General features: G+C 51.6%; 1 protein-coding gene across 18 annotated transcripts in view; it reads right to left on the bottom strand.

The window, feature by feature from the left end:
* Positions 1 to 21053, bottom strand: part of LOC106604312 (ankyrin repeat and KH domain-containing protein 1) — a 91806-nt gene that overhangs the window by 14349 nt on the left and 56404 nt on the right. For 7 of the 18 annotated variants that reach the window (XM_082975064.1, XM_082975079.1, XM_082975065.1 and 4 more), the window contains 23 exons: positions 19337 to 19570; positions 19103 to 19195; positions 16344 to 16507; positions 15632 to 15713; positions 15101 to 15292; positions 14813 to 14922; positions 14472 to 14568; positions 14107 to 14234; positions 11899 to 12042; positions 11689 to 11794; positions 10710 to 10987; positions 9990 to 10262; positions 5618 to 6050; positions 5245 to 5387; positions 4493 to 4604; positions 4131 to 4291; positions 3719 to 3861; positions 3084 to 3297; positions 2753 to 2928; positions 1677 to 1839; positions 1407 to 1502; positions 854 to 1154; positions 484 to 674 (listed from right to left, as the gene is read on the bottom strand). In XM_082975064.1, coding sequence (XP_082831190.1) covers positions 484 to 674; positions 854 to 1154; positions 1407 to 1502; positions 1677 to 1839; positions 2753 to 2928; positions 3084 to 3297; positions 3719 to 3861; positions 4131 to 4291; positions 4493 to 4604; positions 5245 to 5387; positions 5618 to 6050; positions 9990 to 10262; positions 10710 to 10987; positions 11689 to 11794; positions 11899 to 12042; positions 14107 to 14234; positions 14472 to 14568; positions 14813 to 14922; positions 15101 to 15292; positions 15632 to 15713; positions 16344 to 16507; positions 19103 to 19195; positions 19337 to 19570 — 4034 coding nt within the window. Of the gene's footprint in view, positions 1 to 483; positions 675 to 853; positions 1155 to 1406; positions 1503 to 1676; positions 1840 to 2752; positions 2929 to 3083; positions 3298 to 3718; positions 3862 to 4130; positions 4292 to 4492; positions 4605 to 5244; positions 5388 to 5617; positions 6051 to 9989; positions 10263 to 10709; positions 10988 to 11688; positions 11795 to 11898; positions 12043 to 14106; positions 14235 to 14471; positions 14569 to 14812; positions 14923 to 15100; positions 15293 to 15631; positions 15714 to 16343; positions 16508 to 19100; positions 19196 to 19336; positions 19571 to 21053 lie in introns of all 18 variants that reach the window. The other 11 variants (XM_082975067.1, XM_082975074.1, XM_082975077.1 and 8 more) reach the window with 8 other exon arrangements.

Genomic DNA, 21053 nt, shown 5'->3' with positions numbered 1-21053 from the left:
TCATAGCGCTTGATGTTTTTTTGAGACTGCACTTGAAGAAACTTTCAAAGTTCTTGAAATATTCTGGATTGACTGATCTTCTTGTCTTTTAATGATGGACTGTCGTTTCTCTTTGCTTATTTGAGCTGTTCTTGTCATAATATGGACTTGGTCTTTTACCAAATAGGGCCATCTTCTGTACACCACCCCTACCTTGTCACAACACAACTGATTGGCTCAAACTTTTTGGGGTTACTACATGATTCCATATGTGTTATTTCATAGTTTTGATGTCTTCACTATTATTCTACCATGTAGAAAATAGTAAAATAAAGAAAAACCCTTGAATGAGTAGGTGTGTCCAAACTTCTGACTGGTACAGTATAGATATATACACATTACAAAAATTAAATGAAATCTATATTTTAAATACACCAACCACTTGTGGGTCCTGCAGTATGATTGGTTAATACCTGTGGGTCCTGCAGTATGATTGGTTAATACCTGTGTGTCCTGACATATGATTGGTTCGCTGGGGGACGAGTCCTTGGTCTTGTTCTTCTTAATTTTGCGGCTGGCACTGGTCGTCGTGGCAACACTGGCCCTCTTCTTGCCGAACACACAGCTGAAGGTGGCGGGGATACCGATGGTGGTGGTGGTGGTCGCACTGGGGGGATCGATGGGGGGGTCCACTTCTGAATAGTTCCACAATATTACATATTACACATTTGTTTCCTTACCTTGAAAACTGTCTATGGACACGGAGTGACTACAATCTGCACCTTGCTTTTGTTAAACTAGCCACCGCAAACACATTTTATTATCAGCATTTTGGGAACAAATAATTAGATATTGAAACCAAGATATAATTTACCCTCAGCGGAGTCGTCCTGCTTCTGCATCTCACTGTCTTCCTCCTCATCCTCCTCCTTGGTTGTCTTCTGCTCCTCTTCCTCCTCCTCCTGCTTTCTCTTCTGCTCCTCCTTCTTCTTCTTGCGCTTCTCCTTGCGTTTCTCTCTCTTGGCGGCCAGGGCCTGCTTCTTGCTCTCCTCCCTGGACTTTTCCAGGTCGAGCTCCTTGAGCAGAATGCTGGCGTTCTTGTTGGCCTCTGCAGCCTGCTGGTCTTTGGCTTTGACGATGGTCTCCATGCACTGATGGCACTTCTTCAACAACTCCTGAGAGAGAGGGAGGGATGGAGAGAGAGGAGGGAGAGAACCATTAGGGTTATGCTTTGACGATGGTCTGCATGCACTGGTGGCACTTCAACAAGTCCGAGAGAGAGGGAGGGATGGAGAGAGTTAGTGGAAACTCAAATCTTTCTAACCCACCGTCATACTTATACAAGCTAAGGCGTATTTGACATTCAATGACATCCAGCCAACATACAAGCTCACAGAGTGATCATTCCAAACCGGTGGAGGTGTTACCTTGTCAGCGATGGTGGCAATGTACCTCATACACTCAATGTCTGAGGGGAACTGGTTGACCTCTTTTACCAGGTACTGAACCACCTTTACATGACCCTGAGAAACACAGACACAAAGGGGGGGAGCGCTAACTGTAAATAGGCAAACATTGTTTCAGGCTGGGGGCAACAGGTAAAGGCAGGGGGAAGACTGCAGGGCCTTATAGTGGAACCAGATAGTGAGGGGGCCAGGTGTTGCAGAGGGGAAGGGTCATCCTGCGACACAACCTACCTTGCGGAAGGCAGCCATGAGCGGTGTGATCTTGCGGTTGTCTGCAGCGTCTACGTCGGCCCCAGCCTGCACCAGCAGCTGAACCACATCAAAATGGCCGCCGTTGGCCGCCAGCCACAGAGGTGTGTTCCCTTTCTTATTGCGCACGTCAATGTGAGCCCCTCTGGAGAACGGAGCAAAACAGACAACAGTTCCCATTCAATGTGAGCCCCTCTGGAGAACGGAGCAAAACAGACAACAGTTCCCATTCAATGTGAGCCCCTCTGGAGAATGGAGCAAAACAGACAACAGTTCCCATTCAATGTGAGCCCCTCTGGAGAACGGAGCAAAACAGACAACAGTTCCCATTCAATGTGAGCCCCTCTGGAGAACGGAGCAAAACAGACAACAGTTCCCATTCAATGTGAGCCCCTCTGGAGAACGGAGCAAAACAGACAACAGTTCCCATTCAATGTGAGCCCCTCTGGAGAACGGAGCAAAACAGACAACAGTTCCCATTCAATGTGAGCCCCTCTGGAGAACGGAGCAAAACAGACAACAGTTCCCATTCAATGTGAGCCCCTCTGGAGAACGGAGCAAAACAGACAACAGTTCCCATTCAATGTGAGCCCCTCTGGAGAACGGAGCAAAACAGACAACAGTTCCCATTCAATGTGAGCCCCTCTGGAGAATGGAGCAAAACAGACAACAGTTCCCATTCAATGTGAGCCCCTCTGGAGAACGGAGCAAAACAGACAACAGTTCCCATTCAATGTGAGCCCCTCTGGAGAACGGAGCAAAACAGACAACAGTTCCCATTCAATGTGAGCCCCTCTGGAGAATGGAGCAAAACAGACAACAGTTCCCATTCAATGTGAGCCCCTCTGGAGAACGGAGCAAAACAGACAACAGTTCCCATTCAATGTGAGCCCCTCTGGAGAACGGAGCAAAACAGACAACAGATAAACACAGGATAAAAAGATGAACGAGTGAGAAAACATGACCTTTTAGGGAAATTCCTGGTTTCAAAATGAATACCCACTCAGACAAACACTTTGATTCATTCAGATTGGTTGATTGGTTGGTTTAACACCCACCTATTGATGAGCAGCTCACAGAACTTGTAGTGGCCCTTGTCTGCAGCGATGGTGAGGGCTGTGTCCCGGGACGAGGGGACAGGAGGGGCGTTGACGTCAGCCCCTTTATCCAGCAGCACCCGGCCCACCTCAGCATAGCCCCCCGACGCTGCCTCCATCAGCGGGGTCAGACCAGTCTACCAGGGGAGGGGGAGGTCAACATCACACGTACAATATCACACACTGATGTCAATTCTCAAGTTAGGATTCACCAGAGCCTATATGTACCTTGGCTCTGGACTTCCTTGATATACTACTATAACATGGACTGTGAACGGTCCCGTCTCCTAACCTTGGCTCTGTGCTCTACGTTGGCCTTGCGGTCCAGCAGCAGACTGACCACCTCAGCGCGGCCCTGGAAGCAGGCCAGAGTCAGGGCCGTGTTCCTGTTGGTCTCGATCTGAGCGTTGATGTCTGAGCCCATGTCCAGCAGCAGCTTGACCGCTGGCACGTGACCGTTCATCGCTGCCAGCATCAGGGGAGAGATACCCAGCTTACTGCCCGTCCTAGAGAAGAGCCACACACAGAGAGCCGGGCGACAGACAGACACAGAGACACAGACAGACAGAGACACAGACAGACAGACAGACAGAGACAGACAGACAGATAGACAGACACAGAGACAGACAGACAGAGGAAGAGAGAAATGGAGGATTTCATCAATGAATGAGATACATGAGGAGAGGTGCTTTCACTACCAAAAGGTGCAATTATCACTTATTTTAACAACCCAGTGGAAGTTTGATGAAGAAATGTATTTGATGAAGACCTGGAAAAGTCAAAGTAGGGGTATCAGTTAAAAGAGAAGATGTGGTCTCGCCCTGTCCTGCCTCGCCCTGTCCTGCCTCGCCCTGTCCTGCCTCGCCCTGTCCTGCCTCGCCCTGTCCTGCCTCGCCCTGTCCTGCCTCGCCCTGTCCTGCCCAGTACCTGGAGTTGATCTCTGAGCCGGCGTTGAGGAGGATCTTGATGATGTTGACGTAGCCTCCGGACGCCGCCAGGCTCAAAGGGGTGTAGTCTGACACGTTACGATGCTCTTTATTGGCACCTCGCAAGAGCAACAACTCCACCACCTAGGAGAGGAAATTACACTTATCTGTAAGTACTGGCAAATAGTCTTTAATATGTTTTCAATATGCTATTTCAGTCAGTGAATGGTGAGTCGGTTCAGTGAGTCATTTCAGTGTGGTGATTCATAGAAGGGAAATGAGCGTGTACCATAGAATTATTAGAAATAATAAACTCATTTCAATCAGACCTCTGTGGTGTGCAATCAGACCTCTGTGGTGTGCAATCAGACCTCTGTGGTGTGCAATCAGACCTCTGTGGTGTGCAATCAGACCTCTGTGGTGTGTACCTCTTGTCGTCCCCCTGAGCAGGCCAGGGAGAGGGGTGTGTCTTTGGTTCTCTCTGACTGGGCCTCTATGTCGCCCCCTTTATCCAGAAGGACCTCCACCACCCCTGCGTGGCCCGCTGTCGCAGCCAGGATCAGAGGGGTGAACCCTGGTGAGAGGACGAGCAGAGGGGGTCACAACCAGATATACAGATACACCCAATACAATGCGAAGCACTTTCAACACTGTATAAATCCTGCCTTGTGTGTAAAATAATATATATATACCTGATTAATCAGAAATGAAAACATGTCTTGACGGATATACAGGCCCTAACACTGGACAGTAACGTTGTGTGTGTGTGTGTTACCTTTCTTGTCGCGGTGCTCGATGTTGGCTCCTCGTGCGATGAGAACAGACACCAGCTCCTCGTGTCCTCCAGCACATGCCAGCGTCAGCGCTGTGTCATGATTACTCTCCGTCTGAAAGGAGAGGGACACTTACAACAGCGCTGTGTCATGATTACTCTCCGTCTGAAAGGAGAGGGACACTTACAACAGCGCCGTGTCATGATTACTCTCCGTCTGAAAGGAGAGGGAGACTTACAACAGCGCTGTGTCATGATTACTCTCCGTCTGAAAGGAGAGGGACACTTACAACAGCGCTGTGTCATGATTACTCTCCGTCTGAAAGGAGAGGGACACTTACAACAGCGCTGTGTCATGATTACTCTCCGTCTGAAAGGAGAGGGACACTTACAACAGCGCTGTGTCATGATTACTCTCCGTCTGAAAGGAGAGGGACACTTACAACAGCGCTGTGTCATGATTACTCTCCGTCTGAAAGGAGAGGGACACTTACAACAGCGCTGTGTCATGAGTACTCTCCGTCTGAAAGGAGAGGGACACTTACAACAGCGCTGTGTCATGATTACTCTCCGTCTGAAAGGAGAGGGACACTTACAACAGCGCTGTGTCATGATTACTCTCCGTCTGAAAGGAGAGGGACACTTACAACAGCGCTGTGTGTAGGTGTGTGTCTCAGCCTTGAATGGGCTTTACATGAGCACTGATAACCACAGTGTGTGTGTGTGTGTGTGTGTGTGTGTGAGGAGTGACTTACGTGTGCGTCAATGTCCACAGAGGGGTAGAGGGGCAGTGGGGAGGGGGGTGAGCCCATGTTGGAGGGGGTCTGTGAGAGGGGGTCAGACAGGGGGGTGGGCGACGTCGTAGTGTTTAACATGGGTACTCTGCTGCTCACCGCTGCTGGAACAGAGAAAGAAGGAGAGAACGGAGGGAGAGAGAGAGAGAGAAGAGTTAGTATTTGTTACTTCTCAGGCCTTTCTTCTGGGGATTTTGTTCATCAGTCCTGAACTTTCAAATCAGAGCAGTTGAAGGAAAGGAGAATTCTAAGGAAATGAGTTAAGACTATTGAGATGCAGCCACCCACAACAGGCAGAACAGCTGTAAGACAACGCCACACTACACAAACTCACCTGCCATGATGTCATCCAGTGTGTCTGTAAGCGTCTGAGCAGGCGTAGCCACCATGAGTCCGTCTGGGGCCTGCTGCCCTACCATCCCTGGTCCTAACCCCTGACCTTGACCCAGCATCTGCCGGCCCACTAGTACCCTCTGCAGCTCAGGGCTGGTAGTGCCAGGGCATGGGTAGTCGGCTGGGCACGGGCTGTACTCAGGTAGGGGCTGGATGGGCACGAAGGCAGTCTGGAGGGGGGGAGGAGGAGGGTGGAGATGGGAGTGGGGTGAGGACAGGGGCTGGGGGGAGGGCGAGGGCGGCAGGGGGGGCTGCTGTCCGTCCCTGTAGAGGATAGTGTCCACCTGGGGTAGTTTAGGGTAATCTTCCACCTCATCGTCGTCTTCATCATCATCGTCATCCTCCTCATCATCCTGGAACAGATACGAGGTAAACTTCTAAAAATCAAACAAAGCTTTTAAATAAAACAGTTCACAAAACACAGCAGGGACGGATCAGTCAGCTTCTATTAGACACGAGGGGACGGATCAGTCCGCTTCTATTAGATACGAGGGGACGGATCAGTCCGCTTCTATTAGATACGAGGGGACGGATCAGTCCGCTTCTATTAGATACGAGGGGACGGATCAGTCAGCTTCTATTAGATACGAGGGGACGGATCAGTCAGCTTCTATTAGACACGAGGGGACGGATCAGTCCGCTTCTATTAGATACGAGGGGACGGATCAGTCAGCTTCTATTAGATACGAGGGGACGGATCAGTCCGCTTCTATTAGATACGAGGGGACGGATCAGTCCGCTTCTATTAGATACGAGGGGACGGATCAGTCCGCTTCTATTAGATACGAGGGGACGGATCAGTCAGCTTCTATTAGATACGAGGGGACGGATCAGTCAGCTTCTATTAGACACGAGGGGACGGATCAGTCCGCTTCTATTAGATACGAGGGGACGGATCAGTCAGCTTCTATTAGATACGAGGGGACGGATCAGTCCGCTTCTATTAGATACGAGGGGACGGATCAGTCCGCTTCTATTAGATACGAGGGGACGGATCAGTCCGCTTCTATTAGACCCGAGGGGACGGATCAGTCAGCTTCTATTAGATACGAGGGGACGGATCAGTCCGCTTCTATTAGATACGAGGGGACGGATCAGTCCGCTTCTATTAGATACGAGGGGACGGATCAGTCAGCTTCTATTAGACACGAGGGGACGGATCAGTCAGCTTCTATTAGACACGAGGGGACGGATCAGTCAGCTTCTATTAGACACGAGGGGACGGATCAGTCAGCTTCTATTAGACACGAGGGGACGGATCAGTCAGCTTCTATTAGACCCGAGGGGACGGATCAGTCAGCTTCTATTAGACCCGAGGGGACGGATCAGTCAGCTTCTATTAGACCCGAGGGGACGGATCAGTCAGCTTCTATTAGACCCGAGGGGACGGATCAGTCAGCTTCTATTAGACCCGAGGGGACGGATCAGTCAGCTTCTATTAGACCCGAGGGGACGGATCAGTCAGCTTCTATTAGACCCGAGGGGACGGATCAGTCAGCTTCTATTAGACCCGAGGGGACGGATCAGTCAGCTTCTATTAGACCCGAGGGGACGGATCAGTCAGCTTCTATTAGACCCGAGGGGACGGATCAGTCAGCTTCTATTAGACCCGAGGGGACGGATCAGTCAGCTTCTATTAGACACGAGGGGACGGATCAGTCAGCTTCTATTAGACACGAGGGGACGGATCAGTCAGCTTCTATTAGACACGAGGGGACGGATCAGTCAGCTTCTTCTATTAGACACGAGGGGACGGATCAGTCAGCTTCTATTAGACACGAGGGGACGGATCAGTCAGCTTCTATTAGACACGAGGGGACGGATCAGTCAGCTTCTATTAGACACGAGGGGACGGATCAGTCAGCTTCTATTAGACACGAGGGGACGGATCAGTCAGCTTCTATTAGACACGAGGGGACGGATCAGTCAGCTTCTATTAGACACGAGGGGACGGATCAGTCCGCTTCTATTAGACACGAGGGGACGGATCAGTCCGCTTCTATTAGACACGAGGGGACGGATCAGACCGCTTCTATTAGACCCGAGGGGACGGACCAGTCCGCTTCTATTAGACCCGAGGGGACGGACCAGTCCGCTTCTATTAGACACGAGGGGACGGATCAGTCCGCTTCTATTAGACACGAGGGGACGGATCAGTCCGCTTCTATTAGACACGAGGGGACGGATCAGACCGCTTCTATTAGATCCGAGGGGACGGACCAGTCCGCTTCTATTAGATCCGAGGGGACGGACCAGTCCGCTTCTATTAGATCCGAGGGGACGGACCAGTCCGCTTCTATTAGATCCGAGGGGACGGACCAGTCCGCTTCTATTAGATCCGAGGGGGACGGATCCAGTCACGCTTCTATTAGACCCGAGGGGACGGATCAGTCAGCTTCTATTAGACCCGAGGGGACGGATCAGTCAGCTTCTATTAGACCCGAGGGGACGGATCAGTCAGCTTCTATTAGACACGAGGGGACGGATCAGTCAGCTTCTATTAGACACGAGGGGACGGATCAGTCAGCTTCTATTAGACACGAGGGGACGGATCAGTCAGCTTCTATTAGACACGAGGGGACGGATCAGTCAGCTTCTATTAGACACGAGGGGACGGATCAGTCAGCTTCTATTAGACACGAGGGGACGGATCAGTCAGCTTCTATTAGACACGAGGGGACGGATCAGTCAGCTTCTATTAGACACGAGGGGACGGATCAGTCAGCTTCTATTAGACACGAGGGGACGGATCAGTCCGCTTCTATTAGACACGAGGGGACGGATCAGTCCGCTTCTATTAGACACGAGGGGACGGATCAGACCGCTTCTATTAGACCCGAGGGGACGGACCAGTCCGCTTCTATTAGACCCGAGGGGACGGACCAGTCCGCTTCTATTAGACACGAGGGGACGGATCAGTCCGCTTCTATTAGACACGAGGGGACGGATCAGTCCGCTTCTATTAGACACGAGGGGACGGATCAGACCGCTTCTATTAGATCCGAGGGGACGGACCAGTCCGCTTCTATTAGATCCGAGGGGACGGACCAGTCCGCTTCTATTAGATCCGAGGGGACGGACCAGTCCGCTTCTATTAGATCCGAGGGGACGGACCAGTCCGCTTCTATTAGATCCGAGGGGACGGATCAGTCCGCTTCTATTAGATCCGAGGGGACGGATCAGTCAGCTTCTATTAGATACGACGGGACGGATCAGTCAGCTTCTATTAGATACGAGGGGACGGATCAGTCAGCTTCTATTAGATACGAGGGGACGGATCAGTCAGCTTCTATTAGATACGAGGGGACGGATCAGTCAGCTTCTATTAGATCCGGGGGGACGGATCAGTCCGCTTCTATTAGATCCGGGGGGACGGATCAGTCCGCTTCTATTAGATCCGGGGGGACGGATCAGTCCGCTTCTATTAGATCCGGGGGGACGGATCAGTCCGCTTCTATTAGATCCGGGGGGACGGATCAGTCCGCTTCTATTAGATCCGGGGGGACGGATCAGTCCGCTTCTATTAGATCCGGGGGGACGGATCAGTCCGCTTCTATTAGATCCGGGGGGACGGATCAGTCCGCTTCTATTAGATCCGAGGGGACGGATCAGTCAGCTTCTATTAGTTACGGGGGGACGGATCAGTCCGCTTCTATTAGATCCGAGGGGACGGACTAGTCCGCTTCTATTAGTTACGGGGGGACGGATCAGTCCGCTTCTATTAGATACGACGGGACGGACCAGTCCGCTTCTATTAGACACGAGGGGACGGATCAGTCAGCTTCTATTAGATACGAGGGGACAGATCAGTCAGCTTCTATTAGATACGAGGGGACGGATCAGTCAGTTTCTATTAGATACGAGGGGACGGATCAGTCAGCTTCTATTAGATACGAGGGGACGGATCAGTCAGCTTCTATTAGATACGAGGGGACGGATCAGTCAGCTTTTATTAGATACGAGGGGACGGATCAGTCAGCTTTTATTAGATACGAGGGGACGGATCAGTCAGCTTCTATTAGATACGAGGGGACGGATCAGTCAGCTTCTATTAGACACGAGGGGACGGATCAGTCAGCTTCTATTAGATACGAGGGGACGGATCAGTCAGCTTCTATTAGACCCGAGGGGACGGATCAGTCCGCTTCTATTAGATACGAGGGGACGGATCAGTCCGCTTCTATTAGATACGAGGGGACGGATCAGTCAGTTTCTATTAGAGATGAATGGAGGATAACGCCAGAAAAGCAGAAACTCCTGATTACCCTTCAGACCAAAATGACAAAAAAAACAGACCAGCACCAACTCCTAACCTCTTCTTCCTCCTCTCTGTTCTCCTCCTCGTCAGACCCTGTGTCTGACCCAGGCTGCGTGTGCACATTAACCCCTGGTGATGCTGTGAGGGCCCCAGGCATGGTAGTGTTGGCCCCTTCCCCCGGCCCTGGCCCCGAACCCTGGCCTGCCTCCTGCTCTTCCTTCAGGCCCTTGGCCTCCATGTACTCTTTGGTGAACTGCTGCTGGGTCTTCAGCTGCAGCTGGCGCTCCACCTTCTGCAGCTCCTTCAGGATCTTCTTCTTCTTCTGGACCTAAAAGACACGTCGCCACGGGGGGGAGAAATCAGACCCATAGCTCTATGGTCAGACCTCGCACATCCATTCGTTGAAAGACTAGATGGGTGGAGCTTATCGATCTATCTGTCCCCTGTTCATTAGGCACCAAACTAAATACATGTAACAGGATGGGACTACTTGGACTGCCTGGAATAAGAAATGCACATTTTCGCTTTGTGTTGCAAAAAGCTACAAGTTTCCGTTGTGTGCCTTATACTTGTATTGAGGGTCTATGACAGTGTTTCCCAAACTCGTTCCTGGGGACCCCAACGGTAATGAAGTCATCCAGATTTGATTATTTGAATCAGCTGTGTAGTGCTAGAGGAAAAACCCCTTGGATCCCCAGGACCGAGTTTGGGAAAGTAATTCAATAGGATCTCTGTGGTCCAATAACTATGAATGATCCTCTCTGTCTGCTTTCACCTGCTCCTCCCGGCTCTTCTTCAGCTCTTCGATCTTGTCTTTGGTGAGCGGCTCTCCCTGGATGAGTTCCAGAGACTGCAGCTGGGCCTTCTCTATGGCTGAGATCCTCTGGCCCAGCTCATTCAGCTTCCCCTCCGTCTCCTCCACGATACACTCCAGGGGCTGGCACAGGTGGAAGGGGGGCAAGGCCTCTGCATCCCCGGGACCCGGGCCGGGACGTACCCCCCCTGGACTGGAAGGGCTGGGAGGGAGGGCAGCCTGTCTCTGCTTGGATGAACCTGGAGAGGAGGGATGGAGGAAGAAGAGGGATGAAGAGAGATGGAGGGAACGAGGGAGAGAGGGATGATTTGCAGGATTAGGTCGCATTAAAACAAAGCCGATTATAGATAGATAGATAGATAAAACTATATAAATAAATTAATTAATTAAAAAAACAGGCCAGGCCCCTCCGTTCATAACAGGCCAAGCCAAGGCCCTCCGTTCATAACAGGCCAAGCCAAGGCCCTCCGTTCATAACAGGCCAAGCCAAGGCCCTCCGTTCATAACAGGCCAAGCCAAGGCCCTCCGTTCATAACAGGCCAAGCCAAGGCCCTCCGTTCATAACAGGCCAAGCCAAGGCCCTCCGTTCATAACAGGCCAAGCCAAGGCCCTCCGTTCATAACAGGCCAAGCCAAGGCCCTCCGTTCATAACAGGCCAAGCCAAGGCCCTCCGTTCATAACAGGCCAAGCCAAGGCCCTCCGTTCATAACAGGCCAAGCCAAGGCCCTCCGTTCATAACAGGCCAAGCCAAGGCCCTCCGTTCATAACAGGCCAAGCCAAGGCCCTCCGTTCATAACAGGCCAAGCCAAGGCCCTCCGTTCATAACAGGCCAAGCCAAGGCCCTCCGTTCATAACAGGCCAAGCCAAGGCCCTCCGTTCATAACAGGCCAAGCCAAGGCCCTCCGTTCATAACAGGCCAAGCCAAGGCTCTCCGTTTCACCTTTGCTGGAGACGGGTGGTGGGGACGTGGTGATGTTGGAGGGGGTTCTGTCTGGCTCCTGGGGGGGAACCACCATGGCCAGGGCCTGGAATGGGACACGAGGAACCTGGGGATAGATGAGTGGTCGTAAAACAACTAGTTAAAGACAATGTCCATGCTGGCCATTTCCTGTTTCAATAGGGTAAAACAATTTCATCAAAAATGTCTAACCTGAGAGAGGTCTTGTGAGGGGGGTGTGAGTTGGCAGAGCTCGGACGCGTGGACAGACAGGATGTTGTTAGGGAAGTCTAGCAGGTAGGACACCACGTTGGTGTGGCCACCCTTCGCAGCTTCAATCAGCATTGTCGAGCCGTCCTATTGGAGGATAAACAGGAAGTGAGTAGGTCTGGATGAGGCTTCATTACAGTTAACTTTCTATTACGATACTCTTGTTCTTATGGCTGAGTTAAACAGCTTCCTCATGAGTTTGATGTGTGTTTTACCTAGAGTCTGTGTGTGTGTGTGTTTTACCTAGAGTCTGTGTGTGTGTTTTACCTAGAGTCTGTGTGTGTGTTTTACCTAGAGTCTGTGTGTGTGTTTTACCTAGAGTCTGTGTGTGTGTTTTACCTAGAGTCTGTGTGTGTGTGTGTGTGTGTGTGTGTGTTTTCTACCTTCAGTCTGTGTGTGTGTGTTTTCTACCTTCAGTCTGTGTGTGTGTGTGTGTTTTCTACCTTCAGTCTGTGTGTGTGTGTGTGTGTGTTTTCTACCTTCAGTCTGTGTGTGTGTGTGTGTGTTTTCTACCTTCAGTCTGTGTGTGTGTGTGTGTGTTTTCTACCTTCAGTCTGTGTGTGTGTGTGTGTTTTCTACCTTCAGTCTGTGTGTGTGTGTGTGTTTTCTACCTTCAGTCTGTGTGTGTGTGTGTGTTTTCTACCTTCAGTCTGTGTGTGTGTGTGTGTGTGTGTGTGTGTTTTCTACCTTCAGTCTGTGTGTGTGTGTGTGTGTTTTCTACCTTCAGTCTGTGTGTGTGTGTGTGTGTTTTCTACCTTCAGAGTGTGTGTGTGTGTGTGTGTGTGTGTGTGTGTTTTCTACCTTTAGTCTGTGTGTGTGTGTGTGTGTGTGTGTGTGTGTGTGTGTGTGTTTTCTACCTTCAGTCTGTGTGTGTGTGTTTTCTACCTTCAGTCTGTGTGTGTGTGTGTGTGTTTTCTACCTTCAGTCTGTGTGTGTGTGTGTGTGTTTTCTACCTTCAGTCTGTGTGTGTGTGTGTGTGTTTTCTACCTTCAGTCTGTGTGTGTGTGTGTGTGTTTTCTACCTTCAGTCTGTGTGTGTGTGTGTGTTTTCTACCTTCAGTCTGTGTGTGTGTGTGTGTTTTCTACCTTCAGTCTGTGTGTGTGTGTGTGTGTGTGTGTGTGTTTTCTACCTTCAGTCTGTGTGTGTGTGTGTGTGTTTTCTACCTTCAGTCTGTGTGTGTGTGTGTGTGTTTTCTACCTTCAGAGTGTGTGTGTGTGTGTGTTTTCTACCTTCAGAGTGTGTGTGTGTGTGTGTGTGTGTGTGTGTGTGTGTGTTTTCTACCTTCAGTCTGTGTGTGTGTGTGTGTGTGTGTGTGTGTGTGTTTTCTACCTTCAGTCTGTGTGTGTGTGTGTGTGTGTGTGTGTGTGTGTGTGTGTGTGTGTGTGTGTGTGTGTGTGTGTGTGTGTGTGTTTTCTACCTTCAGTCTGTGTGTGTGTGTGTGTTTTCTACCTTCAGTCTGTGTGTGTGTGTGTGTGTGTGTGTTTTCTACCTTCAGTCTGTGTGTGTGTGTGTGTGTGTGTGTGTGTTTTCTACCTTCAGTCTGTGTGTGTGTGTGTGTGTGTGTGTGTGTGTGTTTTCTACCTTCAGTCTGTGTGTGTGTGTGTGTGTGTGTGTGTGTGTGTGTGTGTGTGTGTGTGTGTTTTCTACCTTCAGTCTGTGTGTGTGTGTGTGTGTGTGTGTGTGTGTGTGTGTGTGTGTGTGTGTGTGTGTGTGTGTGTTTCTACCTTCAGTCTGTGTGTGTGTGTGTGTGCGTTTTCTACCTTCAGTCTGTGTGTGTGTGTGTGTGTGTTTTCTACCTTCAGTCTGTGTGTGTGTGTGTGTGTGTGTTTTCTACCTTCAGTCTGTGTGTGTGTGTGTGTGTGTGTGTGTGTGTGTGTTTTCTACCTTCAGTCTGTGTCTGTGTGTGTGTGTGTGTGTGTGTGTGTGTGTGTTTTCTACCTTCAGTCTGTGTGTGTGTGTGTGTGTGTGTGTGTGTGTGTGTGTGTGTGTGTGTGTGTGTGTGTGTGTCTACCTTCAGTCTGTGTGTGTGTGTGTTTTCTACCTTCAGTCTGTGTGTGTGTGTGTGTGTGTGTTTTCTACCTTCAGTCTGTGTGTGTGTGTGTTTTCTACCTTCAGTCTGTGTGTGTGTGTGTGTGTGTGTGTGTGTTCTACCTTCAGTCTGTGTGTGGGGTCAGCTCCGTGCGCCAGCAGCAGCTCCACCACCGCCAGGTGTCCTCCAGCGCAGGCCAGAGACACCACCGTGTGGTCCTTGTTAGCTGTCGCTCTGTTCACATTAGCACCTGGACACAAAACACAGGAAGTCAAATCTAAAACGCAAGAATATTACAGAGTTACATTTTATAGAGGGGAATAAGTTGATTGAAATACATTCATTAGGCCCTAATCTATGGATTTCACGACTGGACAGGGGTGAAATGCAAAGCACTCACTTTGTCACTTCAACTTCTCCTTCCAGTGTCTGCCATAGTAGGACTTAGTTTTAAAGAGCATCGTAGTGGTTTAAAAAACGGTCTAACCTAACCCACCCTTGCTGATGAGGAACTGCACGGTACAGAGGTGTCCTGCTCTGGCTGCCTTCATCAGGGGTGTCCTCCCTCCCTCAGACTCATGCTCCTGGAAAACAGACAAACAGGACGTGGATTTTAGGAGAGGACATGGGCGGAAGGAAAGAAGGAAAGAAGATAAGGACAAGGACATAAGGAAAGGAAAGAAGGAAAGGACATAAGGAAAGAAGTAAAGAAGAGAAGGAAAGACGGAAAGAAGAGAAGGAAAGAAAATAAGGAAAGGACATAAGGAAAGAAGAGAAGGAGAGAAGGAGAGAGATAACAGGTGTGTGTGTGTGTGTGTGTGTGTGTACCAGATCGGCTCCAGTCTGCAATAGAACGTCAGCCACGTCAGTGTGTCCGTTCTCACACGCGTACGTCAGCGCTGTGTCTCCCGTCGCCGTGGTAGCGTGCACGTTCGCCCCTACAGAGAGAGTTCAGAGGTGAGCCAAAAGAAAAACTAACAAGCCCTGTTAAAAGACTGTCAACTTTCCCTACAACATCCATCTAGTTACTAGGCTAAGGCCTGGAGTCTCACATAAGTTCCCTACAAAAATACTAAAGATCAAACTAAGAATCTTCAATATGATTCCCCATCCCACCTGCAGCCAGGAGGTACTTGACCAGCTCCAGGTGGCCCTCCTGTGCAGCCTCCATGAGAGGAGTGGAGCAGCCCAGCTCGATGTCGGCCCCAGCCTTGATGAGGAAGTCAGCCACCTCCAGGAACCCTCCACAGCAGGACAGGGTCAGGGCTGTCTCCTGGGTCTCCTCTGTCTGGGCATTGATGTTCGCACCTGGAGGGAGGGAGAGAGATAGAGGGAGAGAGGGAGGGAGAGAGATAGAGGGAGAGAGGGAGGGAGAGAGATAGAGGGAGAGAGGGAGGGAGAGAGATAGAGGGAGAGAGGGAGGGAGAGAGATAGAGGGAGGGAGGGAGGGAGAGAGATAGAGGGAGGGAGGGAGGGAGGGAGGGAGGGAGGGAGGGAGGGAGGGAGGAATGAGAGGTTAGGGTCTATATTAGGAGTGAGACTCTCTCCAACAGGCCTGACAAAGCACTTCATTACCCACAATAACATATTATATATGCAACAGCATTGAACAGTGGGCAGATGTCCATGTATCTGCCAGTTGATTACCCTGAGCCAGTAGCAGGGCCACCATCTCTTCATGACCTTCTCTGGCTGCCTCCATCAGAGGGGTGTAACCTTCGTCATTCACCTGGACACATTAAAACATACTGTTACAGGTCTCAGTGGCTGAATCCCAAAACCCCCCCTTCCCCTGGCCCCTCCATTTCAGAGTTCACGCGCACCTCCGTCATTTACACAACTGTCCCAAAGCTGAAGGAGTGAAAACGATCCAGGGCGTAGGGGCTAACTATCCCCTCTGGTAGGCACTTTGACTGAGCCTGCAATGCTACCGGCCTCATAGCGAAGTGAATCCCATAAGGCACCATGTCATTTTAAAAATGTGTGCAATTTCACACAAAAGAATGGAAAGGAGTGCTTAATTGTATGACACGTGCATTGGTTTGTCTGATGTCGAGACTTGGCATGTAAAAGATAAAATAAACAGAGGTTTATATTATGTAAAACGACAGGGGGTTTTACTAGTTAAAAGCAGAACATGAATTGCATGACGTAAGCCAGGTGCATGTCCTGAAGTTGATGGGTTGAATGGTCCCCTTGCCACTCTCTGGAAGTCACCCTCTGAGTGACAACCGAGGGCCCATCAAGCGGGTTGGTAAGGGCGAGGTGGTGGTTTGGGATTCACCATGTCTCACTCTCATCCTTCACCTAGACACACATGAAAACATACACTCCAATAGGACTGTGTGTTGCTGCTCACCTCCTCTAGGTTGGCCCCTCTCTCTATGAGCAGAGCTGCTAGACCTACATGCCCACCGCAGGCTGCCAGGGTGAGGGGCGACTCGAAGGAGTCAGCGGGCATGTTGACCTGCGCCCCGCTGTCCAACAGTAGCCGTGCCACCTCCACATGCCCATCCTGGGACAGGAAGCACACACACACAGGGACAACATAAGCACCTGAGTAGGTTATGACACAGGGTCACACACACACACATTCTAACACTGGGGGGGAGAGGAGAGAGAAGAGAGAGAGAGAGAGACATTCTAACACTGGAGAGAGAGAGAGAGAGACATTCTAACACTGGAGAGAGAGAGAGAGAGACATTCTAACACTGGAGAGAGAGAGAGAGAGACATTCTAACACTGGAGAGAGAGAGAGAGAGACATTCTAACACTGGAGAGAGAGAGAGAGACATTCTAACACTGGAGAGAGAGAGAGAGACATTCTAACACTGGAGAGAGAGACAGACATTCTAACACGGGAGAGACAGACATTCTAACACGGGAGAGAGAGACATTCTAACACTGGAGAGAGAGAGAGAGAGAGAGAGACATTCTAACACTGGAGAGAGAGAGAGAGAGACATTCTAACACTGGAGAGAGAGAGAGAGAGACATTCTAACACTGGAGAGAGAGAGAGAGACATTCTAACACTGGAGAGAGAGAGAGAGACATTCTAACACTGGAGAGAGAGAGAGAGACATTCTAACACTGGAGAGAGAGAGAGAGACATTCTAACACGGGAGAGACAGACAGACAGACAGACAGACAGACAGACAGACAGACAGACAGACAGACAGACAGACAGACAGACAGACAGACAGACAGACAGACAGACAGACAGACAGACAGACAGACAGACAGACAGACAGACAGACAGAGAGAGACAGAGAGACAGAGAGACAGAGAGACAGAGAGAGAGAGAGACTGAGAGACTGAGAGACTGAGAGACTGAGAGACTGAGAGAGACATTCTAACACTGGAGAGAGGGGCTGTGTGTTGGGTCATATGTTCACCATGCAGGGAGAGAGGAGAGAGGGGCTGTGTGTTGGGTCATATGTTCACCATGCAGGGAGAGAGGAGAGAGGGGCTGTGTGTTGGGTCATATGTTCACCATGCAGGGAGAGAGGAGAGAGGGGATGTGTGTTGGGTCATATGTTCACCATGCAGGGAGAGAGGAGAGAGGGGCTGTGTGTTGGGTCATATGTTCACCATGCAGGGAGAGAGGAGAGAGGGGCTGTGTGTTGGGTCATATGTTCACCATGCAGGGAGAGAGGAGAAAGGGGCTGTGTGTTGGGTCATATGTTCACCATGCAGGGAGAGAGGAGAGAGGGGCTGTGTGTTGGGTCATATGTTCACCATGCAGGGAGAGAGGAGAGAGGGGCTGTGTGTTGGGTCATATGTTCACCATGCAGGGAGAGAGGAGAGAGGGGCTGTGTGTTGGGTCATATGTTCACCATGCAGGGAGAGAGGAGAGAGGGGCTGTGTGTTGGGTCATATGTTCACCATGCAGGGAGAGAGGAGAGAGGGGCTGTGTGTTGGGTCATATGTTCACCATGCAGGGAGAGAGGAGAGAGGGTTGCATGTTGTGTTGGGTCATATGTTCACCATGCAGGGAGAGAGGAGAGAGGGGCTGTGTGTTGGGTCATATGTTCACCATGCAGGGAGAGAGGAGAGAGGGGCTGTGTGTTGGGTCATATGTTCACCATGCAGGGAGAGAGGAGAGAGGGGCTGTGTGTTGGGTCATATGTTCACCATGCAGGGAGAGAGGAGAGAGGGGCTGTGTGTTGGGTCATATGTTCACCATGCAGGGAGAGAGGAGAGAGGGGCTGTGTGTTGGGTCATATGTTCACCATGCAGGGAGAGAGGAGAGAGGGGCTGTGTGTTGGGTCATATGTTCACCATGCAGGGAGAGAGGAGAGAGGGGCTGTGTGTTGGGTCATATGTCTCACCATGCAGGGAGAGAGGAGAGAGGGGCTGTGTGTTGGGTCATATGTTCACCATGCAGGGAGAGAGGAGAGAGGGGCTGTGTGTTGGGTCATATGTTCACCATGCAGGGAGAGAGGAGAGAGGGGCTGTGTGTTGGGTCATATGTTCACCATGCAGGGAGAGAGGAGAGAGGGGCTGTGTGTTGGGTCATATGTTCACCATGCAGGGAGAGAGGAGAGAGGGGCTGTGTGTTGGGTCATATGTTCACCATGCAGGGAGAGAGGAGAGAGGGGCTGTGTGTTGGGTCATATGCTCACCATGCAGGGAGAGAGGAGAGAGGGGCTGTGTGTTGGGTCATATGTTCACCATGCAGGGAGAGAGGAGAGAGGGGCTGTGTGTTGGGTCATATGCTCACCATGCAGGGAGAGAGGAGAGAGGGGCTGTGTGTTGGGTCATATGTTCACCATGCAGGGAGAGAGGAGAGAGGGGCTGTGTGTTTGGGTCATATGTTCACCATGCAGGGAGAGAGGAGAGAGGGGCTGTGTGTTGGGTCATATGTTCACCATGCAGGGAGAGAGGAGAGAGGGGCTGTGTGTTGGGTCATATGCTCACCATGCAGGGAGAGAGGAGAGAGGGGCTGTGTGTTGGGTCATATGTTCACCATGCAGGGAGAGAGGAGAGAGGGGCTGTGTGTTGGGTCATATGTTCACCATGCAGGGAGAGAGGAGAGAGGGGCTGTGTGTTGGGTCATATGTTCACCATGCAGGGAGAGAGGAGAGAGGGGCTGTGTGTTGGGTCATATGCTCACCATGCAGGCTTCCATCAGGGCTGTGTGCATCTCATCTGTCTTATGCTCCTGATCTGCCCCGGCTTCCAGCAGAAACCTCACCATGTCCAGATGACCTGGAGGGAGGGAGGGAAATCATTTCATTGAAATGTTGTTGTCTGAGACTATGAATGATGCTTGGGGGGGGGGGGGGGGGCACCACAAAACGTAAATAAACAAAGGGAACACTTGAATAGTAGACAACAAGTGAAGAAGACCTTTGTAGCAGGCGAGAGTGAGGGCGCTCTCCTTGAACTCGTTGGAGTGTGTGTTGATCCCGGCGCCGTACTCCAGCAGAACCCTGGCCACCTCCACGTGGCCCGCGCTCGCCCCCTCCATTAGAGGAGTGTGTCCGTTCTCGTTGTGGTCCTCGATGTTGGCCCCCTCCTTTAGGAGAACCTTCACCACATCTACAAACCCCCCAGCACACGCATACGTCAGGGCCGTGTTACCTACAGAGGGAGAGAGAGAGACCGTACGTCAGGGCCGCGTTACCTACAGAGGGAGAGAGACCGTACGTCAGGGCCGTGTTACCTACAGAGGGAGAGAGACCGTACGTCAGGGCCGCGTTACCTACAGAGGGAGAGAGACCGTACGTCAGGGCCGCGTTACCTACAGAGGGAGAGAGACCGTACGTCAGGGCCGCGTTACCTACAGAGGGAGAGAGACCGTACGTCAGGGCCGCGTTACCTACAGAGGGAGAGAGACCGTACGTCAGGGCCGCGTTACCTACAGAGGGAGAGAGACCGTACGTCAGGGCCGCGTTACCTACAGAGGGAGAGAGAGACCGTACGTCAGGGCCGTGTTACCTACAGAGGGAGAGAGACCGTACGTCAGGGCCGCGTTACCTACAGAGGGAGAGAGAGAGACCGTACGTCAGGGCCGCGTTACCTACAGAGGGAGAGAGACCGTACGTCAGGGCCGCGTTACCTACAGAGGGAGAGAGACCGTACGTCAGGGCCGCGTTACCTACAGAGGGAGAGAGACCGTACGTCAGGGCCGCGTTACCTACAGAGGGAGAGAGACCGTACGTCAGGGCCGTGTTACATACAGAGGGAGAGAGACCGTACGTCAGGGCCGCGTTACCTACAGAGGGGTCAAGGCCGTGTTACCTACAGAGGGAGAGAGACCGTACGTCAGGGCCGCGTTACCTACAGAGGGAGAGAGACCGTACGTCAGGGCCGCGTTACCTACAGAGGGAGAGAGACCGTACGTCAGGGCCGCGTTACCTACAGAGGGAGAGAGACCGTACGTCAGGGCCGCGTTACCTACAGAGGGAGAGAGACCGTACGTCAGGGCCGCGTTACCTACAGAGGGAGAGAGAGACCGTACGTCAGGGCCGCGTTACCTACAGAGGGAGAGAGAGACCGTACGTCAGGGCCGCGTTACCTACAGAGGGAGAGAGAGAGACCGTACGTCAGGGCCGCGTTACCTACAGAGGGAGAGAGAGACCGTACGTCAGGGCCGCGTTACCTACAGAGGGAGAGAGAGAGACCGTACGTCAGGGCCGCGTTACCTACAGAGGGAGAGAGAGAGACCGTACGTCAGGGCCGCGTTACCTACAGAGGAGAGAGAGAGACCGTACGTCAGGGCCGCGTTACCTACAGAGGGAGAGAGACCGTACGTCAGGGCCGCGTTACCTACAGAGGGAGAGAGACCGTACGTCAGGGCCGCGTTACCTACAGAGGGAGAGAGACCGTACGTCAGGGCCGCGTTACCTACAGAGGGAGAGAGACCGTACGTCAGGGCCGTGTTACCTACAGAGGGAGAGAGACCGTACGTCAGGGCCGCGTTACCTACAGAGGGAGAGAGACCGTACGTCAGGGCCGCGTTACCTACAGAGGGAGAGAGAGACCGTACGTCAGGGCCGTGTTACCTACAGAGGGAGAGAGACCGTACGTCAGGGCCGCGTTACCTACAGAGGGAGAGAGACCG

The sequence above is a fragment of the Salmo salar genome, chromosome 05 (genome assembly GCF_965601325.2).
Source record: "Salmo salar chromosome 05, fSalSal1, whole genome shotgun sequence".
Taxonomy (NCBI): Eukaryota; Metazoa; Chordata; class Actinopteri; order Salmoniformes; family Salmonidae; genus Salmo; species Salmo salar.
This window is presented reverse-complemented; position numbering and strand designations above follow the sequence as displayed.